This window comes from Scyliorhinus canicula, chromosome 5 (assembly GCF_902713615.1).
Source record: "Scyliorhinus canicula chromosome 5, sScyCan1.1, whole genome shotgun sequence".
NCBI classification, from domain to species: Eukaryota; Metazoa; Chordata; class Chondrichthyes; order Carcharhiniformes; family Scyliorhinidae; genus Scyliorhinus; species Scyliorhinus canicula.
This window is the reverse complement of record NC_052150.1, coordinates 225,913,816-225,936,958: the sequence shown is the minus strand read 5'-3', so window position 1 is coordinate 225,936,958 and position 23,143 is coordinate 225,913,816. Positions and strand designations below refer to the sequence as shown.

The following is a 23,143-nucleotide window of genomic DNA, read 5'->3' as shown; positions in this document are numbered from 1 at the left end:
CAGAGGGTGGTGAATCTGTGGAACTCTTTGCCGCAGAAGGCTGTGGAGGCCAAATTACTGAGTACCTTTAAGGCAGATATAGATATATTCCTGGTTAATAAGGGGATCAGGGGTTATGGGGAGAAGGTAGGAGAATGGGGATGAGAAAAACATCAGCCATGATTGAATGGCGGAGCAGACTCAATGGGCCGAGTGGCCTAATTCTGCTCTTATGTCTTGTGGTCCATTGGTCTTATGACATGGGTTCGAATCCCACCAGGCATAGTGGAATTTGAATTACATTTTTTAAAATCTGGATTTAAAAGTGTAATGAAGACCATGAAACCCATCTGGTTCACTGATGTCCTTTAGGGAAGGAAATCTGCCGTCCTTACCTGGTCTGACCTACATGTGACTCCAGACCCACAGCAATGTGGATGACTCTTAAATACCCCCAGGGATGGGCAACAAATGTTGGCCCAGCCTGCGACGTCCACGTCCACGTCCCATGAACGAATAAAGACGAAAAGATTCTATGCCTTCCTTTGAGCATCCTTCTCTGGAGAAGGTGGGCGGGATTCTTCGGTCTCTGACGCCGAAATTGCTTTTGGCAATCGGCAGGAGAATCCCTGTTTGCACCGAAGCCAGGGGCGGCACCAGTTTTACGATGCTCCGCCCCCCCCCTCCAAAACGAGTATGCCGCACGCCGTATGGACGGCCTCAGGACGTCACCCGAGGCCCTCCTCCGATGCTCCACCCCGATGGCATGATCACTTATGCTATTTATTTTCGTCAACCTGGCATGGTGGCTGCAGACTGAGTCCAGTGGTGCCAGTCGGGTGGGAGCCATTTCGCAGGCTTGGGGGACTTTGGCTGGCACTGGGAGCACTGGTGGGGGGTGGTCTGGGGGTGGCGGGCCTGGCCAAAGAGGGGCATTATTTGGCAGGTCGGGTCCTGGACATCATGGCCGCCAATGTGCGCATGCGCGGCGACGGACGCGGCAATTCTCCGTCTGTACCCGCAGCTAAAGCCGGGGCTAGCCCCCACCAGATGGTGGATCCGTGGAGGTTTTACGCCGTTTTTTTCAGGTGTAAAACGCCACTATTCCCACGCCGGCATCAGCACTTAATCTTCAAATCGGAGAATCCAGCCCATTATTTTGCTTCAGCGAGCACTTGCTGCATGACCAGTTTTGCCACAAGTTTTATATTGGCTTTCCCTTCCGCAATCAGCCTGTGAATAGCCTGTTTTTGCCAGCAACGATACGCCTGTGGCTGGGTAGACTTCTTCTGGCCGGTAGCCTGTTTATGGATCTTCAAGCTTTCTCCGAGTTGAGAATTTACTTAGCTGCCAGTTCCATTGAAACAACAATATCTAATGCAGTTTTCAGACTTAGGTAACAGTCCGTTAACAATCTTCTTTGAATGGCCTCATTTTTCAAACCACTCAATAAACGATTTCTAATTCTGAATCACAAATTCGCAAACTCTGCAAGTAGTTTGAGGGTTGCGATGAACTGCTTAATAAATTTCACCTTCTAACTGATTCCTTCGATGAGATTGAAACCTTTCCGCAATAATCAATGGCTTTGGTGCATAACGGTCTTCTGATAATTGACCATTTCTTGATATCTTATCCCCTGTTTTTTCCAAGTTGAACTAAGCTTCTTAATAAATTAAAAGTTTTACTTCCAATTGTACTTAGAAATATCTTCTGAAATGTTATTGACACAAATGTAATAATAGCTTTTCGCTGAATGTGATTTTCAGTTCTCTGAGTACTTATCAAAGAGCTCATCACACCAAATATTTGTGTCATTTTTCATGGTATCAGAATATTCTCCCCCTTCAATTAATTCAGCCGCCTAGTCCATTCAAGATGGATTAGCAATTTGTAACAGTTTTAATTTTCAACAGCTTTAACTTGCATGGAAGTGATGATAATCCTTTGTTCTCTGCTTGCTCTTCCTCCTTGTCTTACTGTACTGCACGTGGCAAGCCCCAACAGCCTGACTCCTCAGATTGCCTGTTTAAAATTGGTCCGAAACCTTCCTTTGAAATTTTGATCCTTATCTTTACCGGTTCTGATGGCAGCAATTTCTGACCTTCTTTTCATCTGCTTGGATCTCACGACCGTTGAAGCTGCTCCACTCTGACAGCATTTTTTTCTTAAAAATAATTATTTTTCTTTCTTCTGATCCATTCCTTGTCGCCAATTATCTTTTTGTAAACAATTGACATTGATATAGACTAACAGCATAAAAGAGAACTGGGTTGCAGAAGCACATGGGTTTAATGCACGATTAACAGAGTTTTATTGAATAGGTCTTCACTGTACAAGGTTTGGCATTAGAGTCCTCAAAAGCCCACAGTCTGCAGCACTGTGTATTAGGCTGAGCCATAACTAAGAAGGAGGTACTCCACGTAAAAACTGGCTCAATACTGAGGCCTTGGAATTGCTGCGAGCAGGGTAAATACGTAGGAGCTTTTCCAAGGCCTGAGTATTGAGCCAGCTTTTATGTCGGGTACCTCCCTCAAGTACCTCCCTCAAGTCTTCACATCAACCTGGTTAAGACAGCTTTATTATTGCAAGCTTGGTTCATGTACATGAGAGAAGGATCTGGATAAATGCCAAGGTCAATTTGTCTAATACTGGTAAAGACACACCAATTATAGGATTTGATCCAATCCTTGGTGCTGTCCCTTCTACATCATCCAGTAAAATTTACAATAAGCAAAATAATGACTTTGTGACCAGCTCATGATTTAACCCTATCCTATCACCTGTTGTTTAGCAGGATCTTGTGTCCATTCTAAAGTTGTTTTTCTGACATTCCCAACCTACGTATCACAGTCAGTTCCTGTCCACCTCATTGTTCATCCAGGGACAGGATACCAAAGCTGGTTTCCTTTTTACACCAAGGATTGTCTAAGATAGGATATTGGAGGCACTGATAAGAACTGTTTACTGAGTTGACTATGTTATTTGCTGACCACACAATCCCCTTTTTCTCAAAAACATGGGCAAGTTAGCTAGCTTAAATGTCATCATGCATTGTGGCCACTGGTTGTAGCAAGAGTTTAAATGCTTCTTACTGCTATGTTCTAAAAATACAGGTTTAATGGTTAATAATGATTACTGGGTATACTTTCTATGATTAATCTCAATCCTTAATTAACTAATTTATGTAGAACTATTCTTGTGTTGTCCTAGCTATTCAGTTTGAAGAGGTCTCATCGCTGGGCACCCCTTTCACAGGGGTATGAGAAAATGGCAAGAGAACGGCGCTAAGTCACGATGCCCGTTTAGAGAGCTGGTGCAGACACGATGGGAAAAATGGCCTCCTCTGTAACAATTCTGTAATTCTGTGACTCCACAGACCCATTGTAGCAGCAGAACCACAATGGATTAGCACTTTGTTAATCGGGGCTGTCCGACCCAGTGTGGGCAGTAAGTGGCAAGTGGGACATTGAATAAGTACTTGAAAACAGGATATTCAAAATAATTAGATCAAATAATGTTGGGGAGGCCCCCGTGGATCAGAAACTCCATTCCAGTTAGGTTGGGCTGAATAGGCTGTGGTGAATTTTACTGAAATTCACTGAAGGGTTGCTGATCAATACTTATTGGGATAGATTTTCCTGTTAACATTTTAGTTTTGAACTCAGTGTGTTTGTCTTCTCTCTTTTGTTAGAGAAACCAGATCTCTACGACGCTTTTCCGCCAGCCAGGACACCACCACCACCTAAACCATGGGACCTGTCGTGTTTGCAGGGTCCAATACTGAACAAGCCTGTGCCAGAATGTGGTCTGCAAGAACCATTGAGGGGCCGCAGTAAGTTCCAAAACCGCATCATTTATTTAGTGGCACAATGTACAGCATCCTTTCCTAATTATAGTGATTAGAGAGTTAATCTAGTGAGTTATTGATGCTTTTGTAAGCCTACTTGTGACACTAATAAAGATTATTATTATTCAAACGGAGTACTAATCGGTGCCAGCATGACCACTTGCTGGGGAGGCTGCTGAATGATGGGGGGGGTGCATTTGATATGGGGGGTGGCTCTTGTTAATTATATGGAAATAGGGCTTAAGTGGTAATAATTGGTTTCTCGCCATGAGATCCTGATTTTGACTATGGGAGCGGGCCGGTTGAATGGTAAACTGTTTGGCCACCTGGTGTGGTTCTCGCTTTTGCGCCTCTCCTGCTATTCATCGGCCTCGTTCCACTCGAGCGAGAGCGCGATAAGGCAGGAGGATCGCGCCCATGATCTCCAAATTTGCGGATGATACAAAGTTGGGTGGGAGGGTGAGCTGTGAGGAGGATGTCGAGATGCTTCAGCGGGATTTGGACAGGCTGAGTGAGTGGGCACATGCATGGCAGATGCAGTATAATCTGGATAAATGTGAGGTTATCTGCTTCGGTAGCAAAAATAGGAAAGCAGATTATTATTTGAATGAGTGTAAATTGAGGGAAGTGGATACTCAGCGAGACCTTGGTGTCCTCGTGCATCAGTCGCTGAAAGTAAGCGCACGGATACAGCAGGCAGTAAAGAAGGCAAATGGTATGTTGGCCTTCATAGCGAGAGGGTTTGCGTATAGCAATAGGGATGTTTTACTGAAATTGTATAGGGCATTGGTGAGGCCACACCTGGAGTATTGTGTGTAGTTTTGGTGTCCTTATCTGAGGAAGGATGTTCTTGCTATGGAGGGAGTGCAGCGAAGGTTTACCAGGCTGATTCCTGGGATGGTGGGACTGTCATATGAGGAGAGACTAAATCTGTTAGGATTATATTCATTGGAGTTTAGAAGAATGAGAGGAGATCTCACATAGACTTACACAATTCTAACAGGATTAGACAGGATGGAATGATAAAGAATGTTCCAGGTGGTGGGGGAGTCCAGAACTAAGGGTCACAGTTTGAGGATAAGGGATAAATCTTTTAGGACTGAGGTGAGGAGAGATTTCTTCACCCAGGGAGTGGTGAATCTGTGGAATTCGCTACCACAGAAAGTAGGTGAGGCCAAAATGTGGTGTAATTTCAAGAAGGAATTATATATAGCTCTTGGGGCTAAAGTGAACAAGGGGTATGGGGGGAAGGCGGGATCAGGGTATTGAACTGGATGATCAGCCATGATCATAATGAATGGTGGAGCTGTCTCAAAGGGCTGAATGGCCTCCTCTTGCTTCTATTTGCTATATTTCTATCCTCTCCACATACACTCTATCTAGGCTTCTCAATATTCTGCAAGTTTCAATAAGATCCCCCCCTCATCCTTCTAAACTAAAACGAGTCCAGACGCAAAGTCCTCAACTGCTCTTCATATAGTAAGTCCTTCATTCTGAGGATAATTTTTCTGAATCTCCTCTGGACCCTCCCCTAGCCCAACACATCCTTCCGTAGATACGGGGCCTAAAACTGCTTACAATACTCCAAATGGGGTCTGACCGGAGCCTTAAACAGCCTCAACAGTACATACCCTGCTCTTGTATTCTAGCCCTCTCGACATGAATTCCAACATTACATTTGCCTTCCTAACTGCCGACTGGGCCTGCACGTTAACCTTAAGAGAATCGTGAACAAGAACTACTGTGTCCCTTTGTGCTTCTGAATTTAGAAAATAGTCTATGCCTTCATTCTTCCCACCAAAGCTTATAACCTCACACATTTCCACATTGTGTTCCATCTGCCACTTCTTTTCCCACTCTCCTAGCCTGTGCAAGTCCTTCTGCCCCTCCCCGCTTCCTCAGCACATCCTGTCCCTCTGCATATCTTTGTATCATCTGTAAACTTAGCAACAATGCCCTCAGTTCCCTCTTCGAGATTGCTCCGCCACTCATGACTGCAAACAAGCTTCAAATTCACTTGCACCCCACATCAATTCATTCCACACGAGACCAAAAGTCTCTCTAACCGACCCTTAAATGTATTCAAAGCTGCAGGTTCTGGTGTAGGGAATTCCAATGATTCACATGTTTTGAGTGAAGTAATTTCTCCTAATCTTGGTCCTAAATGATCATTCTCTTACCCTGAGGCTACTGTGCCTCTATGTTTTAGATTCACTTCCACTGTTTACTCTATCAGATCCTTCAGATGCTTGTAAGTTTCAATTCTGCTATATTCCAGAGAATATGAGCCCAATTTACTCACCATCTCATTATTGGACAGGCCTCACATGCCACAGACCCATTTACATAGGAAAGTACGAGTATGGGAAATAGGAGCAGGAGCAGACCATTTGGCCTATTGAGCTTGCTTCATCAGTCAAACAGATGATCGCTAACCTTCTACCCCAATGCCATTAATATCCAGAAATCTATCAATTTCTGTCTTGAACATTCTCAGTGACTGAACTTCCACAGCTCTCTCGGGTAGAGAATTCTAAAGATCCACCATCGCCTCTGAGTGAAGAAATTCATAGAGTCACAGAATCCTGACAATGCAGAGTGAGGCCATTCGGCCCATCAAATCTGCAAGATCTACTGCGCCCTATTCCCTTCACCTAATCTGCACATCCCTGGACACTAAGGCAATTTATCATGACCAATCTACCTAACCTGCACATCTTTGAATGAAACCGGAGCACCCAGAGAAAACACATGCATGGAACCCGGATCCCTGGCGCGATTGCCTTTTTATGGGGGATGTGGAACATTCCTTGTTCCAGGCCAACCCGGGTTTCTTCCCACAATTCCTTTACTGGTACATTGATGACTATTTTGGTGCCGCTTCATGCTCTCGTCTGGACCTGGAAAATTCATCAACTTCGCTTCCAGTTTCCACCCTCCATCACTTTCACCTGGTCCATCTCAGACACTTACCTTCCTTGACCTTACTGTCTCCATTTCCGGCAATAGACTATCTACTAATATCCACTACAAGCCCACTGACTCCCACAGCTAGCTGGACTACAGCTCTTCACTCCCTACACCCTGTAAGGACTCCATCCCTTTCTCCCAACTCCATAGTCTCCGTTGCATTTGCTCCGATGATGCCACTTTCCAAAATAGGGCTTTGAAAATGTTTTCCTTCTTCCTCAACCGTGACTTTCCACCTACAATTGTGGACAGGACCGTCAACAGTGTGCGGTCCATCTCCCGCGCCACTACCCTCGCCCCCTTCCCTTCCTCCCAGAACAAGGAAAGAGTCCCCCTCGTCCTCACATTTCACCCCACCAGCCTCCGTATAATCCTCCGCCATTTTCGCCAACTCCAGCATGATGCCATCACCAAATACATCTTCCCTTCATTCCCTCTGTCAGCATTCCGCAGAGACCGTTCCCTCCAGGATAATATAGTCCACTCCTCCAACATGGCACCTTCCCCTGCAATCGCAGAAGGTGTAACACTTGCCTCTTTACATCTTCCATGCTTAACATCCCAGGCCCATAACACTCATTCCAAATTAAGTAGCGTTTCACTTCTTCCAATTTGGTCTATTGCATTCGCTGCACCCAATGTGGTCTCCTCTATAATCGGAGAGACGATGCGCAGACTGGGTGATTGCTTTGCTGAGCACCTTCGGTCTGTGCGCATTCAGGACACTGACCTTCCCGTTGCTTGCCAATTTAACACAAGACCCTGCTCCCATGCCCACATGTCTGTCCTTGGCCTGCTGCAATGTTCCAGTGAAGCTCAACGCAAACTGGAGGAACAACATCTCATCTTCCGGTTAGGCATGCGAAAGGCTTCCGGCCTGAACATCGAATTCAACAACTTCAGATGATTAACTCTATCCCATCTCGACCCCTTTGTTTTCATCCCATTTAATTTTAATTGTCCTGCACCATTTTGTTCTTTTTTGTCTTTCTTTATATATATTTAACCCCCCCCCCATCTTATCCCCCTTTCCTTACCTTTTCTCCCCTTTGCTTCCTCCTTCCCCTCCCCCCACATCTACAGTTCACCCTCTGATGTTAATTTCTCTGCTGTTTGGCCTTTCACACCTTTTGTTCTCTCTGGGGACTGCCATTAGCACTCTTTCACCTTGGTATCTGTGGCTATTAGCATCCGGTTTCCCTGGGTTTCTGTGGCTATGACTCAACTTTCATTCTCTCACTCCACAGTATAAATATTTCCCACTTTCTCTGTCTTTTAGCTTTGACAAAGGGTCATCTGGACTCGAAACGTGAACTCTTTTCTCTCCTTACAGATGCTGCCAGACCTGCTGAGATTTTCCAGCATTTTCTCTTTCGTTTCAGATTCCAGCACCCGCAGTAATTTGCATTTATCCCAGGTCCCTGGCGCTGTGAGGCACCACTGTGCCACCATGCCACCTTCCTTACCTCAATCCTTAACACCCTTATTCTGAGGCTGTGTCACCAGCAAGGGGGAAAATCCAATCCACATCTATGCTGTTGAGCCCTGTAAGAATTTTATAAGTTTAAGTTTCAATGAGGTCACCTCTTGTCCCCTGAAATGCAAGAGAATACAGATCCAATCGCTTCTCATAGGACAATCCTACCGTCCAAGGGATTAGTCTGGTGAACCTTCATTGAACTCCCTCTATGGCAAACACATCCTTCCTTAGATAAGGAGACCAAAATTGTACATAATACTCCAAGTGCTGTCTCCATACAATTGCAGCCAAACATCTTACCTCCTATACGGAAATCCCCTTGTAATAAAAGACAACATTCTATTTGCCTTCCTTATAGATTGTTGTGCCTGCGCGCTAGCTTTTTCTGACTCACAGTAGATGATTTAAAACGACGAATAGAGGTAAATGGAATGATCTAATTGCCATTATGGAAAACCGGGTATCAGGTGGCTAAGTCTGGGAACTGAGTATCCAAGGATATTCAACATTCAGGAAGGCCAGGTAAAAAGAAAAAGGAGCGATGTTGCCTTGTTAATAGGTAGATAATCAGTAAATTAGTAAAGATGGATCTCAGATCGGAAAATGGGAAGATTGGAAAAATGTGGAATCTTTTTGGGTGGAGCTAAGAAATCGTAAATAGCAGAAAACATTGGTAAGGGTTGTCTGTAGGCAGAGCAGGCTAGTTGGTCGGAATGGCCTACTCCTCCAATAATCGAGGCTACCCAGGCTCCTTTGGACATCCTCCATCTGCCATAATCTTGCCCTTTCATGTACTTGTCCAAATCCCCTTGATATCTCCTTGCATCCTCCTCACAACACACTTTGGCTTCACAACGCCAGGGTCCCAGGTTCGATTCCCGGCTTGGGTGACTGTGCGGAGTCTGCAAGTTCTCCCTGTGTCTGCGTGGGTTTCCTCCGGGAGCTCCGGTTTCCTCCCACAAGTCCTGAAAGAAGTGCTATTAGATAATTTGTATATTCTGAATTCTCCCTCTGTGCAGCCGAACAGGCGCCGGAGTTTGCCGACTGGGCACTTTTCACAGTAACTTCATTGCAGTGTTAATGTAAACCTACTTGTGACATAAAGATTACTATTATTTCCAGCTAGTGTGTACTTCCTTAAATATGGAGAGCAAAACTGCACACAGTCTTACATAGTATCACAAAGCTTTGGACAATTGTAGCAAGACTTCTCATGTCAATCCCCTTGCAATTATGCCAAATATGCCAGCCTTTGTTATATCTGCATACTGACTTTCTGTCTTCAGTGTATTAAGTACACCTAATTCTCCCTCAATAACAACCAATATTCAGGGCCACCAAGGACCAGCAGCATAAGTGAGGGTGCAGCAAATAGAAATGATCAAGTACGTTTTTCTCTTGAGGTCACTGAGCTTATATTGGCCTTGGAACTGTGAAGATTGCTGCTCACTTTCACAGTGCATTCAGATTCAGAATGGGAGAAACGGGATAAATCTTTTATTTAAAAGTATTTTTATTCCACTTTTCAACATTTTACATTTTACAGCAACACCTTAAACTCACCACCCAATAATAATTCTCTCCCCCCCTCTCCCCCCTCCCAGCCTGGACAGTCAACGGCAACCAACTCTCCAAAATGCACAATGAACAAACTCCCAACTCTTGTGGAACTGATCACTCCCCCCACTCCACCGTTCTCCAGAGCTAAAACCTCCAATCGGTCCCCTGTCACGTCAAGGCACAGGGTGGAGAAGCTGACCTCCATCCCAACAAGACCCACCTACAAGCAATCAGCGAGGTGAAGCCTAAAACTGACCCTGCACCCGTCTGCAACTCTGGCTGGTCCGACACCCCAAATGTGGCTCCAGAGGACCCGGTTCCACATCTACGTACAAAACAAGATGGTGTTGAAAGCTACAGTCCAGAACCTTTCCAATTACCGGCAGGACCAAAACATATGATTTGGTCCAAAACAAAACATAGGACCCCTGCCACACCGCTCACAGACGTACTCTACCCTTTCAAGTAGCCGGCTCAGCCTAGAGTTCATCAGGTATGCACTGTGCATGGCCTTCAACTGTCTCAGCCCCAACTTCACACAACGTTGGGGCATTCACCCTATACAGCACCTCATACCACAATCCCCCCTCCAATCCCACCCCTAACTCCTCTTCTCAATTAGCCTTGGTCCTCTCCATGGATCTTATCTTCCTCCAAGCTCCTCCCAAATGTCACCAAGGTGATCCCCCTCTACAAACCCCTACTGACAGCACCTTCTCCAACAATGAAGATTCAGGCGCTATTGGGAAGGTCAGAAAGACCTTCCTTGCAAATTTACGCACCTGCATATACCGGAAACTCTCCTCCCATGCCAGCCCAAACTTCTCATTCAACTCATCCAAGCTCGCAAACTGCGCTCCCAGAAACAAATCCTTTCATCTCCCTGATCCCCTTCTCCTCCCATTCCCAGAATCACGTGGCACGATAGCACAGTCGTTAGCACTGTTGCTTCACAGCACCAGGGTCCCAGGTTCGATTCCCGGCTTGAGTCACTGTCTGTGCGGAGTCTGCACGTTCTCCCTGTGTCTGCGTGGGTTTCCTCCGGGTGCTCCAGTTTCCTCCCACAGGTCCCGAAAGACGTGCTGTTAGGTGAATTGGACATTCTGAATTCTCCCTTCGTGTACCCGAACAGGCGCCAGAGTGTGTCAACTAGGGGAGTTTCACAGCAACTTCATTGCAGTGTTAATGCAAGCCTACTTGTGACAATAAAAGTTATTATTATATCAGATCTAAGCTCTGTAGTCCTGCCACATCCAACTGTGAATGGTGGTGGACAATTAAACAACTTATAGGTGCTGGGCTCCTGCATCAATGAGGATGGAGATATTTGTGCAGCCACCTCCTCCAGTAATCTCACTGATGGAGGAGCCCAGCACTTATGTGCAAAAGACAAGGCTGAGGCATTCGCAACAACCTTCAGCCAGAAATGCCGAGTGGATGATGCATCTCGGGCTCCTCCGGAGGTCCCCAGCATCACAGATGTCAGTCTTCAGCTAATTTGATTCACTCCACATGATATCAAGAAATGGCTGAAGGTACTGGATACTAGAAATGCTATAGGCCCTGACAGTATTCCAGCAATAGTATTGAAGACTTGTGCTCCAGAACTTGCCGCACCCCTAGCCAAGCTGTTCCAGTGCAGCTTCAATACTGGCATCTACCCGACAATGTGGAAAGTTGCCCAGGTGTGTCCTGTACACAAGAAACAGAACAAATCCAACCTAGCCAATTACCGCCCTATCAGTCTGCTCTCCATCATCAGCAAAATGATGGAAAGAGTCATCAACATTGCTATCAAGCAGCACTTACTCAGCAATAACCTGCTCACGGATGCTCAGTTTGGGTTCCGCCAGGGTCACTCATCCACCCTGATGATCTCCATCCACTAAGCTCCTGTCCTCCTTACAGTCTTAGTTCAAACATGGACAAAAGAGCTGAATGCCAAGGTGATAGGAAAGTGACTGCCCTTGACATCAATGCAACATTTGACCGAGTATGGCATCAAGGAGTCTAGCTAAACTGGAAAATGTGGCTGGAGAAGTAATAAGAAGAAACAAAGAAATGGCAGAGGAACTGAAAAGTTACTTTGCATCAGACTTCACGGTGGAAGACACCAGTGGGATGCCAGAGCTCCAGGAGAATCTGGGGGCAGAGGTGAGTGCAGTGACCATCACTAAGGAGAAGGTTCTGGGAAAACTGAAAGGTCTGAAGGTGGAGAAGTCACCTGGACCAGATGGACTACACCCCAGGGTATTAAAAGAGATAGTTAGGAGATTGTCGAGACATTGGTGATGATCTTTCAGGAATCACTGGAGGCAGGAAGGGTCCCAGAGGACTGGAAAGTGGCTAATGTAACACCGCTGTTTAAGAAGGGAGGGAGGCAGAAGACGGGAAATTATAGGCCGGTTAGCCTGACTTTGGTCATAAGATTTTAGGGTCTGTTATTAAAGGTGAGATTGCGAAGTACTTGGAAGTGCATGGTAAAATAGGACTGAGTCAGCACGGCTTTGTCAAATCTGTTAGATTTCTTTGAGGAGGTAACAAGGAAATTAGACAAAGGAGAACCCCTAGAAGTGATTGATTTCGATTTCCAGAATCATAAAATGGAATCACAGAATTTACAGCGCAGAAGGAGGCCATTCGGCTCATCGAGTCTGCACCTGCCCTCGGAAAGAGCACTCTATCCAAGCCACACCTCCACCCTATCCCGGAACCCAGTAACCCCAGTTAACCTTTTGGAAACTAAGGGCAATTTATCATGGCCAATCTACCTAACCTGCACATCGTTGGACTGTGGGAGGAAACCGGAGCATCCGGAGGAAACCCACGCAGACACAGGGGAACGTGCAGACTCCGCACAGGCAGTGACCCAAGTCAGGAATCGAACCTGGGACCTTGGAACTGCGAAGCAACTGTGCTAACTACTGCGTTACCGTGCTTCCCTCAAGGCCTTTGACAAGATGCCGCATGGAGACTGTTAAATAAGTTCAGAGCCTATGGTGTTAAGGGTCCGATCCTGGAATGGATCGAGGATTGGTTCACTGGCAGAAGGCAGAGAGTGCGGATAAAAGGGTATTTTTCAGGATGGCAGCCGGTGACTGGTGGTGTGCCTCAGGGGTCTGTGCTGGGAGCAAAACCTTTTACAATATACATTAATGATCTGGAAGAACGAACTGAAGGCACTGTTGCAAAGTTTGCAGATGATACAAAGATCTGTAGAGGGACAGGTAGTATTGAGGAAGCAGGGGGGCTTCAGAAGGACTTGGACAGGCTAGGAGAGTGGGCAATGAAGTGGCAGATGGAATACAATGTGGAAAAATATGACTTTATGCACTTTGGAAGGAGGAATGGAGGCAGAGACTATTTCCCAAATGGGGAAATGCTGAGGAAATCAGAAGCACAAAGGGACTTGGAAGTCCTTGTTCACGATTCTCTTAAGGTTAATGTCCAGTCGGCAGTTCGAAAGGCAAATGCAATGTCAACATTCATGTCAGGAGGGCTAGAAAACAAGACCAGGGATGTACTTCTGAGGCTGTATAAGGCCCTTGTCAGACCCCATGTGGAGTATTGTCAGCAGTTTCGGGCCCCGTATCTAAGGAAGGATGTGCTGACCTTGTAAAGGGTCCAGAGGAGGTTCACAAGAATGATCCCTATGAGGAACGGCCGAGGACTCTGGGGCTGTAGTCATTGGAGTTTAGAAGGATTAGGGGAATCTTATTGAAACTTATAGGATACTGCGAGGCCTGGATAGAGTGGACGTGGAGAGGATGTTTCCACTTATAGGAAAAACTAGATACAGAGGGCACCATCCCAGACTAAAGAGACAATCCTTTAAAACTGAGATGAGGAGGAACTTCTTCAGCCAGAGGGTGGTGAATCTGTGGAACTCTTTGACGCAGAAGACTGTGGAGGCCAAATCACTGAGTGTCTTTAAGACAGAGATAGATAGGTTCTTGATTAATAAGGGGATCAGGGTTATGGGGAGAAGGGAGGAGAATGGGGATGAGAAAAATATCAGCCATGATTGAATGGCGGAGGAGACTCGATGAGCCGAGTGGCCTAATTCTGCTCCTATGTCTTATGGTCTTATTGTCTAATGGAGTCCATATGAACCAGGGGCAAAGCTCTCTGCTGGCTGGAGTCATACCTGCCACAAATGAAGATGGTTGCGGTGGTTTGAGGTCAATCATTTCAGCTCCAGGACATCCCTGCAGGAGTTCCTCAGGGTAGTGTCCTAGGCCCAACCATCTTCATCTGCTTCATCAATGACCTTCCTTCCATCATAAGGTCATAAATAGAGACGTTTGCAGATGACTGTACAATGGTCAGCATCATTTGTGACTGCTCAGATAATGAAGCTGTCCATGTCCAAATGCACCAAGACCTGGACAATATCAAGGCTTGGGCTGACAAGTGGCAAGTTAAATTAATGGCACAAAAGTGCCAGCCAATGATCATCTCCTACAAGAGAAGATCTAACCACCGTCCCTTGACATTCAATGGCATTACCATCGCTGAATCCCCCACAATCAACATCCTGGGGGTGACCATTGATGAGAAACTGAACTGGACCCAGCCACATTAATACTGTGGCTACCAGGGCAGGTCAAAGGCTAGGAATCCTATGGCGAATAACTCACCTCCTGAACCCCCAAAGCCTGTCCACCATCTACAAGGCACAAGCCAGGAGTGTAGTAGAATACTTTCCCCTTGTCTGGATGAATGCAGCTGCAACAACACTCAAGAAGGTTGACACCATCCAGGACAAAGCAGCCCCGCTTGATTGCTTCCCCTTCCACAAACATTCAAACCCTCCACCACCAGTGAACAGTGGCAGCCATATGCACCATTTACACGATGCACTGCAGTAATTCACCAAGGCTCCATAGACAGCACCTTCCAAACCCACGGCCACTACCATCTAGAAGGACAAGAGTAGCAGGTAACTGGGACCCCCACCACCTAGAGGTTCCCCTCTGTAGGTGAAAATATTCACAAATAGACCTTTGAGTGAGTAAAGAAGCAATTTATTAATTTTCAGAGCTCTGGGAGAAAAGGCCTTTGACCCCCACGGTCTGTGCAGCACCTTTTCTCACCTGAGCTGAGCTCGCACTGGGTTAATATACAGAAGGAAAGCGGAATTAGTTTGCATTCGCTTTACATATACCCAATCAATTCTGTTCATGTCACAATTCATAATGTGCATCTCCAATGCCATAAATGGCTACAAGTTAGCTCCGATAGTCTCTAATTGGCAGTTTGCCTTACCTGATCAATTCATTACATAGATAATGGTTACATAAAGTCATGGGGTCAATAGTCCAGCCACATTGAACATGTCCTTCCTCATTCCTTGCTAGTTCCTTAATTTGGGGCCCCTTTGTCAGGTACAAGTAGCTAAGAATACAGACATTGTGCAAAGGTTGCCAACGGCTCATTGTCGCTCCGCATACATCTGGTTGTGGATCACTTGTTTTGCACAAAGCTTTGCTACTTCAGCAGCAGACACTGATGGTAACATAGGGTCATGAATATTGACAGAGTCCATTTTATATCAGGCGGCATCCATTTTGTATCTTCTGTAGTCCGTTCGGAATTCTACCTCTTCACCTCCTAGCCACTCACCACCCCGACTTGGAAATATATCAGCGTTCCTTCAGTGTCGCTGGGCCAACATCCTGCAACTCCCTCCCTAACTGCACAGTGGGCGAACCTACACCTCAGGGACTTCAGCAGTTCAAGAAGGCAACTCACCACCACCTTCTGAAGGGCAGCTAAGAATGGGAAATAAATGCTAGACTAACTAGTGACGTGCACATCCCATAAATTCATTTTTTAAAAATCCTCCCCGGCTCAAATCTGTGAATCCACCTGATTGACATTACCCTCGACCCCGCTCCCCACCTAAAGTGTTGCCGGAACTGCCTACAATTCTTCACAATGGCCACCACCGGACTTCCCAAATACTTCCCAGGAGCCAACAGGAACAGCGCTATTGCCGGTGCCCGTAACCCCAACCCCCTGCTTGAACCCACCTCCATCCTTCACAAAGTCTCCGCCTCCCTATTCCAATCCTGTACCTCCTCTCTATTCACCGCCCAGTAATAATACATCCAATTCAGGATGCCTAAGCAGAGGCTTGGACCTCTGCTGTCCCCTGGATAGAACCACCTTCCTTCAGCTGGCCACCTTCCCTGCCCAAACAAACAAAGAAATCAGCCTGACCACCTCCTTGAAAAGCGCCTTCGGCAAAAAGACCAGTAGGCATTGAAATAAAAACAAAAACCACGGTTAATATGTTGATCCTCACTGCCTGCACCCGGTCCGCCGGCGACAGAGGAAGGTTATCCCATCTCAACAAATCTGCCTTCACCCTCCCTGCCAAACTGGAGAAATTCAACTTCCGAAGACCTGCCCAGTCCCGGGCCACCTGCACCCCCAGATACCTAGAATTAGACACTGCCACACAGAATACAACCCCCCCCCCCCCCCCCATCCCATACCCCAACCTCTGTCTATAGATAGGAAACCACAAAATACTCACTTTTCCACAAATTTAGCTTAAAACCTGAAAACGTCCCAAATCTTTGAAGCAAACCCATTATGTCCCCCATCGAGGATTCCGGCTCCAAAATGTATAACAGCAAATCATTTGCGTACAAGGCCACACTACGTTCCACGCACTTCCCTCTCACTATACCCTTTCACAACTCCGAGCTCCTCAGTACAATGGCCAAGGGCTCTCTTGCCATCGCAAACAAAAGGAGGGACATGGGGCATCCCTGCCTCGCTCCCCGGTGCAACGCAAAATACCCTAAATTCATATCATTTGTGTGCACGTGAACATCGGCTGCTTATACAGCAAATTCACCCATGCCAAAAACTTAGGCCCAAACCCAAACTTCTTCAACACCGCAATCAGATAACTCCACCTGATCAAAGTCCTCCGCATCTAATGCCACCACCACCTTCAACTCCCTTCCCACTGCCGTAGAAAGCACCACATTCAGCTGCCGCCACATATTCAATGACAACTTTCTGCCCGCTTAACGAACCCCGTATGATCCTCCCCAATCCCCCTTGGAAGGTACCCCTCCAACCTTAGCATCTTGTCAATACCTTGGTGCCTACATTCAGCAGAGACAGGCTCCATATTTCACTGGGTCCTTATCCTTTTATAGCAGCAACGAAATGGAGGCCTGTCCCATTGTTTTTGGCAAATCACCCGCACCTTCGCGTCCTCGAACATTTCCACCAACAACGGCGCCAGCTTATTCTTAAATTCCGTCTAAAATTCCACCGGAAACCCATCTGGCCCTGCCACCTTCCACGTCTACATCTTCCCAATTGCGGCTTTCACTTTCTCTACCACCACATCTCCTCCAGCCCCGTCTTCTCCATTTCACCCACCCTCGGGCACTCTAACCTCCCCAAAAACTCCCTCATCTACTGCTCCTCCTCTGATGACTCTGACTTAATTCCCTATAAAGCTCCTCAAACTTTTTATTAATCTGCTCTGGGTCACCACCAGCTCACCCATCCTATCGCGAACCCAAACCATCTCCCTCGCCGGCAGAGCTAAGCTGCCAACATACGACCTGCCTTCTCCCCATACACATAGGCAGCCATCTTCGGACTTTTCAGCTGGTGCACTGTTTTCCCCATGGATAGCAGATCGAACCTCATCTGTAATTCCTTCCTCTTCACCAGGAGCCCCGTATCCGGGTTCCCCACGTATCTCCCGTCCTCCTCCAAAATCTCTTCTATCAACCGTTAGCGTTCCTCCCGCTCCTCGTTAGCCACCTTAGCCTCAAACAAAATCACCTTCTCCCTCACCACCGCCTTCAGAGCCTCCCAAACCACTGATGGTGAGACCTCCCCAGTACAGTTAAAACCAACATACTCCTCAGTCACCTTCCCCATACTATCACAGAAACCCTGGTCCGAGAACAACACCATATCCAGCCTGCACCCTGGCTTCTGAGCCACGCACCTCTACAGGGCCACGTCCATTCAATGTGGAGTGTGATCCGAAATCACAATTGCTGAATACCCTGCTCTCTTAACTCCAGCCAACAGCACCTTCCCTACCACAAAAACATCAATTCTCGAGAACACCTTGTGCACCTCGAGTGGAATAAACTCCACGGGTCAACCCCTTCCATATCCCTCATAAGCTCAGCCGACGTCTTCGGCCCTCCACATGGCCCCCCGACGGGATCAGTGAGTGCGGTGGACCTGTCCACCCTCGGTTCCAGCACTGTGTTCCAGTCCCCCCTTAAAATCAACTCATGGGTAGCCAGATTCGGAATGGCAGCCAGCGTTTTCTTCACGAACCCTGTGTCATCCCAATTGGGGGCATATACACTAACCAACACCACCAGCCTCCCTTCCAGCACACCCGCTACAATCACATACCTGCATTCATGAACCACCACTACCTTTTCCACCTGGAAGCTCACCCGCTTGCCCACCAAAATCGCCACCTCCCCCCGAGCTCCACTATCAAACTCCGAATGAAACAGCTGACTCACCAGTCCATCACCCGAACCCACCTCCCATCCACTGACTGTGCCTACACCTCCCGCTGCCTTGGGAAAGCGGGCAACATAATCAAAGACCCCCTCCCACCTGTGTTCCTCTCTTCCAACTTCTTCCATCGGGCAGGAGATACGAAAATCTGAGAGCACGCACAAATACATTCAAAAACAGCTTCTTCACCGCTGTTACCAGACTCCTGAATGACTTGGTGACAGTGGTACAGTGGTTAGCACTGCTGCTTCACAGCTCCAGGAATCCGGGTTCAATTCCAGCCTTGGTTGACTGTGTGGAGTTTGCACTTTCTCCCCGTGTCTGCGTGGGTTTCCTTTGGGTGCTCCGGTTTCCTCCCACAGTCCAAAGATAGGCGGGTTAGATGGATTGGCCATGCTAAATTGCCCCTTAGTGTCAAAAGGGTTAGGTGGGGGAGTGGGATTAAGCAGGGTGGTCTTTCCAGGGGCCAGTGCTGACTTGATGGGTCGAATGGTCTCCTTCTGTACTGTAAATTCTATACAGCTGGCGTGGGAAGTTCTAAGGAATTGGTGGAATGTTAGAGTTCCAGAAGAATGGCCAGGAAAGGAAGGGGCTGGCATCAGTTCTCAAACTCTTCAAGTACAAGAAATCTTTTGCTCTCTTCACCAGTCCCTCCCAACTCCCTCACATTTCACGTTACCATTCTGACCGGGGCCTCTCACCACCCCCCCCCCCCCCCCCTTCTATCCATCATCACCCCAGGCACTGCCCCTCTGGCTGAATCCGTACTATCCTTTAGTCATCATCATGCCCTACACCCCCTTCCCAAGATTCTTCCTGCCCACTTCTTCTTGCAAACGCCTCACCCGGTATCGATCCCCTCCCCCCCACCTTTCACACCTCCCAGGACCATCAAAACCTGCCCAACTAGGCTCCAACGACCGCGGACCCTCCCCCCCACCGCACCCATTCACTAGCCAACATTCGATGCGAGCACTGTGGCCTCTGCCAGAACCCCCACCTCCTCTTAACCACACCTTTAGCAACACAGCCCCCAACCCACACTCCTACCAAAAGAAAACTTCAGCCCCCCACACCGAGCCATGCAGTCAAAGTGGGGATTCTACGTCCACCGAACGAAAGAGAAACACACCAATAAAAAGGAAAACAAAAAACACATTAAAAAATCAATGCAAAAATACAAAGAGGAAAGATCAAAGAAAAATGATCCAGTCCACACCGTCCAAGTCCAAATCCCAAACATCTCAGTCCCAGCCCTTCAACCTCCACCTCTTCCGCCATCTCAAAGTAGAAGTGCTTCGAATTGTGAGTCACTCTCAGCTTTGCGGGGTAGACCACTCCAAACCTCACCCCGTACAATGCTGCCTTCACCCGCAAAAAGGCCGCCCGCCTTCTCACCAACTCCGCCATAAGATCTTGTTATATATGTATACCAACGTCTTCCCACTTCACAACCCAAATGTGCTTCCCTCAGCTCAAAACCTTCGCCTTGATGTGGCAACTGTGGAAGTAGACAATGACAGCCCTATGTGGCTCATTCATTTTAATCTTACGTTGGAGAGACCGATGGACCCTGTCCAGCTCATAGAGAGAAGGCTGTTCCTACTTTCCCATATAAATTGGGCGAGTATGTCCACAAAGTACTCGGTCGGCCTCGGGCCCTCCACTCCCTTGGGCAAGCCCGCGATTCTCAGATTCTGTCTCCTCGACCTGTTCTCCAGGTCCTCCACTTTGACTCTTAATGACCTCCGCCGCCCTCTGCAACTCCTCCCCCATCAAAGTGAACTGGTCACTATGCTGTGACGATGCCTCCTCCACCACGTTCATCCTCTCTCCTTGCACTCGCACCTCCATCAACGTCGCCAATGCGGCATTAATCAGGGCAAGTGCCTTCACCCACTCTTTGTACAAGGTCATCTGCCAATGCACCGTCTCTAAATGTTGGCAAACAGCCTTTCAAACTCCTCCGATACCAGCTTGGTCAGAATTTCAACCGTAATGGGAGAGGACCCACCCGATGAGCCAGCACCTGCCATCCTATTGGACTCACCGCAGCACCCACCGACGGGCATTCATTCACCCTAGCACCCACCGATGGGCATTCACTCGCCCTAGCACCCACCGACGGGCATTCACTCGCCCTCTTCCTTCCCAGACCTCTCCTGGAACTTTGACATTCTACCAATTCCGTCGAACTTCCTGCATCAACTCATCAAAAAGGTACCCCTGAGACAGGGCATAAAGATCTGAAAAACAAATATTCCAGCAGGGGGCACCCAACATGTGACCTCCAGTGACGTGTTGCCACTGGAGATGAAATGGGAGAAATTCTAACTCTAAAATTCGAAATGGACACGTTCGGTCAGAACTTCAGGGCCGACGTTTAACAAAATGTTTTACTGACGACCTAATTAATCCAAACAAATATCATGTTAACTGCATCTGTTTGATGTGAAACCGCCAGGTTTCAAATCAACTGTTTCATAGAATCATAGAATCTCTATACTGCAGATGGAGGCCATTCGGCCCATCGAGTCTGCGCCGACACTCTGAAAGAGCATCCTACCCAGGCCCAAATCCCACACTATCCCCGTAACTCCATCCAGAACCAATTTAGCACAGCCAATCCACCTAACCTGCACATCTTTTGGACTGAGGGAGGAAACCAGAGCAACCGGAGGAAAGCCACGCAGACACGGGAAGGAAGTGCAAACTCCACACAGACAGGCACCCATGACAGGAATTGAACCCAGGGCCCTGGGGCTGTGAGGCAGCAGTGCTAACCACTGTGCCACCATGCCACCCAATGGGGCAGCAATCTGATCCTGTCTGTTTCCCGCCAGACAGAACTAAAGGGTACCGATTCAAGGTAATTAGCAAAAGGAGTGAAAGTCTAGATCTAAGGAAAAAAAAGGATGCAGTTACATTACGCGATATAGAATCTATATACTGCAGATGGAGGCCATTTGGCCCATCGAGTCTACACCGAGCCAACTAGTGAGAATGATATAGAAGAACAAATCTCCAGGGAAATTACAGAGAGATGCGAAATCATTGAGCAGGTAGAATTGGGTACTTTAGTTACTCAAATATAGACTGGGACAGTGGGATAGCAAAAGGCAGAGAGAGTTCCTCGATTGTGTCCAAGTGTTATGGACCAGGGTTTAGAGAACCCCAAAGTGTATCATGGAGTTCATCTGACCCACACCTTTTACTAGATTGTGGTTATGGGGAGCACGCAGCCCACTTTACAGCAGAAATGGAAAAGTATTTTTTAAAGCAAAACAATATTTATTCTGTGAACTCAAGTTAACCTTTTTAAAACATACAGTGAACATCTTAGCAACCATAAATTCAAATAGAACCCCCAAAGAATACAACACTAAGTAATCCTTACTTTCCTTTTAACATCCATAAGACTTAAAATAAAACTTTTAACAGAAGCACATCAGGTTTAAATTCACTACTGAGAATAGTTATCACTCTGAATTCACCAAATGATCAAGAGATAGTCTTTACATGGCAGAGAGAACAACATTATACATTCTGTGGCTGACTGCCGCTCCAACACTGAAACAAAACCAAGAAAACACACACACACCCAAGCTTTTTCAAAGTGAAACTGAAAGCTGACAGACAGCCCAGCTCCACCCACACTCTGACATCGCTGCAGTAATAAACACCCATTTCGTAAAGGTAACACACTACAGTTATTCTCTAAAAAACACCCATTTCATAAAGGTACTCTTACATGACACCAAGAAAACTTTCTGCAGCAGTTTGTGTCCAATCTAAGTTGGACCTGATTTTTGGAAGTGTAGTAGATCAAAAGTGTCAGTGCTAGGGGAGCATTTAGGAGACAGTGATCATTGCAGTATAACATTTGATATGGTGATAGAAAATAAGAATAGACAAACCAGAGTAAAATCAATTAACTGCGGGTCAGCCAACTTCAATGGGGCAAGAATGGAGTTGGGCCAGTTAGACTGGAACAAAAGGTTGATGGAAAACTAGCTGAACAAGGGCTACTTTCAAAATAGAAATGGCCCATATACAGGCAAGGTATATTCCCTTAAAAGGAAAATGTCGGACAAACAAATCTAGAGCTCCCTGGATGAAAAAGGAGATAGAAATTAAGATAAGGAAGAATAAGTGTGTGTATGACAGGTGCCAGGTAGAAAGTACGGTTGGGCAACGCAGTAGCACGATGGTTAGCTCTGTTGTTTCACAGTGCCAAGGACCCGGGTTTGATTCACCGCTTGGGTTGCAGTCTATGTGGAGTCTTCACGTTCTCCCGGTGTCTGCATGGATTTCCTCCGGTTTCCTCCGCCAGGTGGTTGACAGTGAAGAAGCAGGTCTTAGGTTACAGAAGGATATAGACAGATGGTCAGATGGGTAGATCAGTGGCAGATGCACTTTGGAAGGAGTAACACGACAAAGGAATACTCAGTGAATGGCAACGCACTAAGACGCTCAGAGAAACGGAGGGATCTCGGAGTACTTGTCCACAGATGTCTGAAGGTGGAAGGCAGGTTAATAGGGGAGTTAAGAAGGCATATGTGGCACTTGCCTTTATCAATCGTGACATAGATTATAAGAGCAGGAAGGTTATGTTGGAGCTGTACAGGACTTTGGTTAGGACACAGCTGGAGCACTGTGCTCAGTTCTGGTCACCATACTATAGGAAGGACGTGATTGCACTGGAGAGGGTCCAGAGGAGATTCTCCAGGATGTTGCCTGGGGTGGAGCATTTAGCTATGAAGAGAGACTGG

The 23,143-nt window shown here is 47.1% G+C and overlaps 1 protein-coding gene across 1 annotated transcript in view; it reads left to right on the top strand.

Moving 5' to 3' along the window:
• LOC119966629 (titin-like) overlaps window positions 1-23,143 on the top strand; it is a 159,083-nt gene that overhangs the window by 54,434 nt on the left and 81,506 nt on the right. Inside the window, exon 9 of the mRNA XM_038798643.1 lies at window positions 3,674-3,814. Coding sequence (XP_038654571.1) covers window positions 3,674-3,814 — 141 coding nt within the window. The remainder of the gene's footprint in view (window positions 1-3,673; window positions 3,815-23,143) is intronic.